Raw genomic sequence first — 7,226 nt, forward strand, 5'->3', positions numbered from 1 at the left:
AGAAGGCTCCTGTGAGAATATACTCTAGAACTTGGCAAGATAAGGTCCCCAGAGCTCCACTGCCATAAAGGAGAAATCCCATTCCTGGTTGTAAGCCCAGCACTTGTAGAGCATCTCCTCCAGGGCAATCGTCGAGTCCGCGATCTCCAGCCTCGCTTTCTCAGCCTCCTCCTTAGCTTTGGCCTCGGCCTCAGATAGCTTGTTCTTGATCACATCAACCTCTTCAAGTTTTTTATTGAGGTTTTCAACCATGACCTACAGCTGATCCCATTGTTGGCCACCTCCACAACCTAGTCCTTAGCAATCCGCTCATTCTTCTGGGAGGTGACCAAGGCAGCCTTAGCAATATGCTCGTTCCCCTAGGATGCAACTAGGGCAACCTTAGCTCCTCTTTCCTATCTTGATATTGGGTGATGCTATGGAGTTGAGCCAAAGCAGACAAAAAAGGGAAAACACAGGTCAGGGTTAGTTCGCGAAAGCAAAAACAAAAACAAAAATAAGTATTATAGGGGGAATGAAGATGGCTCACAGTCAGGCTCATTCCTAGGGCGGACTACAAAACATCCTCAGGGGAACGCTCCTCCATGGCCCTCAGGTCCCTAACGTTGGCTAGATATGTATGGCCCACCATATGGTTCGCCATATCATATAAACTTCCTCAGAATGCTTCTGCGATCCTTGCTAGTTCAAGGGGTTTGACTGGCATCTGAACGGAGGGGACTTCGCCAAAGACAACCTAAGGGATCGAAGTAGTTTCATTTTGAGGACGAGGAGGAGAAGCTTTAAGAACGGTAATGGTCATGGCCAGAGTTGGGGGCTGAGTTTGTTGTTTCTGCCTCTGGGTGGAGCTAGGTCCTTTATCTTTTACAGGAGATTCAGTGGAAGCTCTAGACTTGGAGGCACCTTTCTTTGATATTCTTGCCTTCTTGACTATGGGTCCAACTCCGGCCCCGCCAGATTTAAAGGCAACTTTTAGGTCCATATCGTCGCCTGCAAAGGAACGAGCAAAAAATTCAAATACAAAAAATAGTTAGTCAAAAGCAATGCAAGGAAAAGAATAGAGCAAGAACCCTACCCTCCGAGCTAGAGGAGGAAACTGTTATGATCGGCTCGAGGTTACAAATCGGACTGGATAAAACCTCTAACTCATGGATTATTGGGGGAGGGGGAGAATTTAATACTATTACACCTTGGGTACTACGGGGTTCAGGCTCTTCATTCGAGCTGGACTCATATGTGGTCTACCTAAAACCTGGGGAAAATACACCCTGACATAGGGAAGGACACGTCCCACGATTCATACCATTCTCCTAAAAAATGGTTCACCGAAAGTGGAGGGTATTGTCTACCACTATGTTGCATCGGGGATTATTATGGCCGTAGTGAACCACCAAGTGATCCACACATTTTTGGAGGGTCACATTTAGGTTTGGGTCAATCGGATGTCGACTCACGAGATGTCGTGGGTTGAATCGAACTAGGCTAAAATTTGGAGCAACTCACTTTTAGGCTCTATAGGGGTTACCTTGGCCAGAAGTGTTGGTTGCTACCCCCGACTCAGCTCGGTTTGGGTCAGGATGTTGCCCATCTTCAGGATCCCTTCACTTGCGCACCAGCGGCGCAACCTCTTCTTCATCTTCAGTGTCTTCAACGGCAGGGAGGACTTCTTGAGGAGGTGGAGCTCGAGGGGCAAACATCGGGCTCTGATGGCCAACCTTTGATCTTTATGGATCAACTTACAGGCCACCAACGTAGAATCATTCAGCACCATTCAGAATTCCTTTTCCTTCGAAGGGATACGAGATAGTGTCTCGTGCTGACCTCCAAAGGTCCCAGACCGCCATGTCCTCTTGTATATAGCTGCACAAAGTAACAAATTAGTTAGGATGGTTAAATTCAATAAAAAAGGAATTCACGTATCAAATTTGAAGAGTTAAGAAACTTATGAGGATGGTTGAATTACCGGTGAGTATAGTTCTTGAACCCATTTGACATAAAGAATTGATCTTTATAATCATTTGGGTGGCTGGGGAAGTCGATGACGGAGGCATGGTTGGGGAATCAAGTGAGGTAGTAGAAACCATCACCTAGCCCCTTTGCTCAGGGTTGGCTTTGAAGCAGAAGAAATACAGGGTGGGGTCCTCTCATTTGTGCTTCAAAAATAAATATTTCATCCCCGCCAAGAGGAGATATGAATTTGGGGGGAGCTAAAATGGAGCCAGTTTGACGTAGTTTAAAAATTCTACAAAGTACTGGTCCAAAGGGAGGAAAGCACCTGCTTTCAGATGCTCGTCCCTCCAGGCCCCGAAATCATCCTGAAGTGGGGTGCAGCTCTACTCTCCTTCCAGCGGAGGTCAAACAATAAGGCTATCAGGTCCTATTTCAATCTCATGGCTCATCAAAATCTTGATTACTTTGCCTTGAGTTTTTATTTGAGACACGATGTGCTTGGCCTCAAAAAGGGTGTCAGGGCTGACTACGATCTCCTTGTCCACCACCTAGTCGAAGTGGGGAAAGGGGGTTTTGATCGCAACCTGCTTGCCCTTACTCTTGCTTTGAGAAGAGGAGCTCATGACAGTTTTCTTTTGATGGGTCATGATCTAGCTCGCCTAACGACAAAGTGGCCTGTTAGTAGCGACCTAAAATGAAGTCTAGCTACGACGACAAAGGTACAATGACATGGGGATTTGAATTCAATTTATTTAGCCCAGAATATACACGAGCTAAGATATACCCTAGCACCAACTCGTGTTTCCACATGCGTTCTGTGGCCAGGCGCTATAGACTTGAGAAATACCCTAATACTTCAGGATTAGCGTGTTAGATCTAATACCCTTCTGAAAGCAGTTTAATGCAAAACCACTCAAGGAATCGTGACCCTTAAGCTACCCAAAACCGATCCTAAAAACCCCCCAACTTCTACGCATAAACAGACAACATAGATGATTCATCAAAAATCATATCCTTTCAAAACCAGAAAAATAGCCATTTCTCATGCACCTTATTTCTAAACGAACCTAGCATCGTTCTTTTAGCCTAAGCCAACCCTTATTGAACTTGGACATGGCTGAAGTATGAGACGGTACTAGAAAAATTTTGAAATAAAAGGAGCTTATTGAAAAATAAGAGTGAAAGATTTAAACTAGATGAAGAAATACTTGCAGTTTATAAGTTTGATCGACGAGGGTGTTGATGGGTCCAAAGGTAGTAGCTTGAGAGCTTTTAAAGGATGGAAGAATGACAAAGGATTTTGAAAGAGGTCTGAGAAGAAAAGGAAAGTGTTTTGGAAGGAAACTTTTTGAATTCAAAGGTGGTGAAGTTCAGGTCCGATTCTCCTATTTATACGTAAACTTCAGGAATTAATCTGGGCCACTTGATCAGGTCAGTTCAAGATCCAAAAGCCAAGATTAAATGACCCCTGCGGCGGCAAATCATTGACAAAAAGGTTATCATAGTGCTTGAAAATAAAATAAGCACCTATTATAGACGGTCCTATGTTTAAACACTCGAGTAGTGGGTAGGCACGATTTCACATAACAGAAGCCTAAAATCCCCTACTGTGCGTGTTAGAAGTGATTTCATGCATGAGCAGGAGCTTGGGGGAAATGTTGTACCAAAAAATAAGCATGGATTCAATCATTCATTCAAGGGTACAACTGGCATATAAACACATGGAGAAAGTGTGCAAGTAGGACATCTAGCTAACTTTGATGTGAGCAACTTGAGTTAGACTTGGCAGTATGACAACCAGATGATCTCCAGATCACCGCCCAGGACAATGACCTAGTTCAAGACATGTGATGGATAGATCGCCTTCTGGATACTCTATACTTGGTTCGTACCAAAGTATGTTCACTCTTTGATCTCCATCTCGAGGAAGATGTTTAGCTCATGGAAACCTTGTCATGACACACAGTGAAGGATCCTGAAAGACTCGGAGGTTCCTTATACACTCATTAATGCCCAGAGTGTATTACATATTTATTGCCCGAGATAACTGATGTAAATTCCACAGGCAATCATATCCCTATGTATATGGGAAGTTAACCTGATTGATTATTTACCATATTTATGCACGCGGTTACCCAAACCTGTCCAGGAATACCCACTATAAATATCATGGATAATGGACAGAAAGGGGACTGCTTATAAGATACAGAAACTCTGCAAAATTATAACAGATTAATAATATTGTCTTGTGGACTAGGTGGATTTTAACCACTAACCACGTAAAAGTGTGAGTGTGAGAAATTATTCGTTTAGTTAATTACGGTTTAGAAACAAGCACTAATATCTCTGTTATCAGATTTGTTAATCCATTGTTGGCAAAAAACCGCATCAACACTTATACCATTACACCAAGTACAATTACTGTTAGAATTAACTAAAAAAATATATATGTTTTAAATTCCAATGTAGGCTAGAGCCTACACAAATCATCATGTGGCTCCATCCCTGGCCACGTGTGCATGACACATGCACAAGTGGAACATGTTTCTAGGGGTCCATATATGCCTCATGTGATATTAAGACAAGTGTTTTGACTATTGTTATAGGCACTTAGTAAAGCAGGTTGATAGTGAATTTTTGCTCGGACTTGAGGTAAAGAAGTTAGCTAGATTTCTGCAAATTGTTTGTATGTATGTTTGAAAGTAAATAGGTGTCGTTTGTGGTATGTTAAGGCAATTGTTAGGCCTATTCAGTGTGATTGTTGAATGAATAAAAGACAGTGTTGATAAGCGTAAAGTTTGCGACAATGGTGTGGTGTTGACAAGCGTATAGTTGGTGACACTACAAAGGTGTTACTAAGGTATGACGTAACACAAAGGGCAGATGTGCCACAGTCCCCAAGGTGGAAGGAGGGTCGGGTTACGGGGTTCCTGAATTCTCAAGGATGTTATGATCAAATGATATTGTGTTTATCTTCAATTAAATTACTATGTTATGATGAAATGACTGTGTTATATTTCATTAAAAGCATGATAGTAGCATAGTAAGTTATATTCATCTCCTTGTTTGTGTTATTTGTACTTCCTTAATGGGATTTTAGCTCACCCCCTTACTTTCCTCTTTCAAGTAGGCATTACGTTGTTTGTATAGGACACATGGTGAGCTAGGTGATTTTCATTGAAATTAGTATGTATGTTGCAAAGAGTCAGTGGACGAGAAATGATTCAAAATGCCATATAGTGTTTATTAGTTTATTTTATTTATTATTGAACTCAGTAGGTAGTTTTTATTCTCTCTAATTTGCATAAATATATTTTTTTTTGAACATTAGGTCCATATTGCATTGTTTTTAACAAGGCCCCACTGTATTTTCTAGACAATTATTGATATTTTTCTTTATAAGTATTAAAAGTGATATTTTTATAAAGATATATAAGTTAGGACGTTACATAATCGCTAACGTTTGGTGATCTAATGTTGTGTGTGACTCAGAATGCAAAAATGTGGGAGGCATCTAAAGAATTGAAATATAGATAAAAGGAAAGCTACGCATAAGAGAATTGAGGAGAATAAAAAAGAGTTGATGAGCTTCCAAAAAAAAAAAAAGAATGCAAACAACTAAATGCTTTCTAAGGAGGAAAGAAACTTGAATGCTATAATGGAAAAGAATTAAATTTACTTCCGTCAACGGAGTACAATGCTTTGGATGAAATGCATAGACAAAAACTCAAAATATTTTCACCATTTAGCTTCAGCAAGAATGAAAACGAATAGAATTAAAGGGCTGGTGGATGCGTATGGCACATGGAAGAGTAGTGAAAAGTAAATGGAAGAAATTGTGTGCAAGTATTTTGGAAATATTTTTTCTTCAAATCAACCCACTAATGATATGATTAAATATGTTGTTGATACAATCAAGAAGAAAGTCATATTAGGAAACCAATCAAACGTTGTTATCAGATTTTGAGGAGAAGGATGTCAAAGAGGTCATTTTCTCTATGAAACCCTTAAAGGCACTGGGAAGAGATGGGCTTCCAGCATTGTTTTTCCAAAAATTCTAGGGATGTACATGGCAAGATATTACTACGGTGTGCTAAGAGATTCTAAATAATGGGGAACCGATTGACAAGCTAAATGATACACTCATTGCTTTCATTTGTAAATGTTGTAAACCTTCTAAAATGGAAGAGTTTAGACCCATCATTTTGTGCAATATAGCATACAAAATTATTTCTAATTGCCTTGCCAACTGTTTGAGAGGCACATTGGGGGAGGTGATTTCAGAATATGAAGGTGCTTTTGTTGGCAGTAGATTGTTCCAGGACAATGCTATTGTGTATGAAAAAAAATTATTTGGCAATAGATCGAAAGTTTCTTTCAAATTGGACATGTCAAAGGCATATGATAAAGTTGAATGGAAATTTGTAGAAGCGTTCATGCTGAAGTCGGGAATTGATTTCAAGTGGGTTGAAAAGATCATAAGGTGCATATCCTTGGTCTCGTTTAGAGTGTTTCTCAATGGTAATTTGACATGTAAGATTGTACCTCGAATGGGGCCAAGGCAAGGTGACCCAATATCACTTTTTTGTTCTTTTTGTTTGTGCTGAAGTTTTATCCAATATGATTCTTGATGCAGAGGAAAAATGGTTGATTCATGGGTTGAGATTTGGTAAAGAAAATATTCAAGTTTTTCACCTATTCTTTGTGAATGATAATTTAATCTTATTGAAGCCAAGAGAGAAGAATGCAGAGTTCTAAAGCAGATTTTAGAATGGTATGAGCAAGCTTCACGTCAGACTATTAATTTACTCAAGTCTGAAATGTGCTTTGGAAAAATGGTGGCCGATAGTATTAAACAATAATGTATTGATTTATTTGGTGTGAGAATGGTGGAACATTATGAAAAATACCTTGGGTTGTCTATCTTTGTAGGGAGGAAAAAAATGAGCTCTTCAAAGAAATAAAGAACAAGGTGTGGAATAGGCTTAAAGGCTAGAAAAGGAGCTTGTTCTTGGCAGCTGGCAAATAGATCTTGATAAAAGCTATCATACAGGCCATTCCTTGCTATACAATGTTAGTCTTTAAACTTCCAAAGTGCTTGGTTCTAGACCTTCATGGAATGGCTGCAAGATTGGCGGGGCTCCTCATAAAAGAAGAAAAAGATACATTGGGGAGTTTTTGGAAAAATATGTGTAGGCCCAAGGAGGGCGGTTGTAACGCCTTACTAATCCAGGATCTTTGCAACGTGTGTTTAAAAGAGTTCATAACTTGTTAAG

General features: G+C 40.1%; 1 protein-coding gene across 1 annotated transcript; it reads left to right on the plus strand.

Annotated features, from left to right (window-relative positions):
- The first annotated feature begins 6,131 nt into the window (after positions 1 to 6,131).
- On the plus strand, positions 6,132 to 6,708 carry LOC133814565 (uncharacterized). The gene is made up of 2 exons (XM_062247509.1): positions 6,132 to 6,471; positions 6,560 to 6,708. Exons 1-2 carry the CDS (start codon positions 6,132 to 6,134, stop codon positions 6,706 to 6,708), a joined length of 489 nt encoding a protein of 162 aa, XP_062103493.1.
- The last annotated feature ends 518 nt before the right edge of the window (positions 6,709 to 7,226 follow it).

Source organism: Humulus lupulus, chromosome 2, assembly GCF_963169125.1.
Source record: "Humulus lupulus chromosome 2, drHumLupu1.1, whole genome shotgun sequence".
Lineage (NCBI taxonomy): Eukaryota > Viridiplantae > Streptophyta > Magnoliopsida > Rosales > Cannabaceae > Humulus > Humulus lupulus.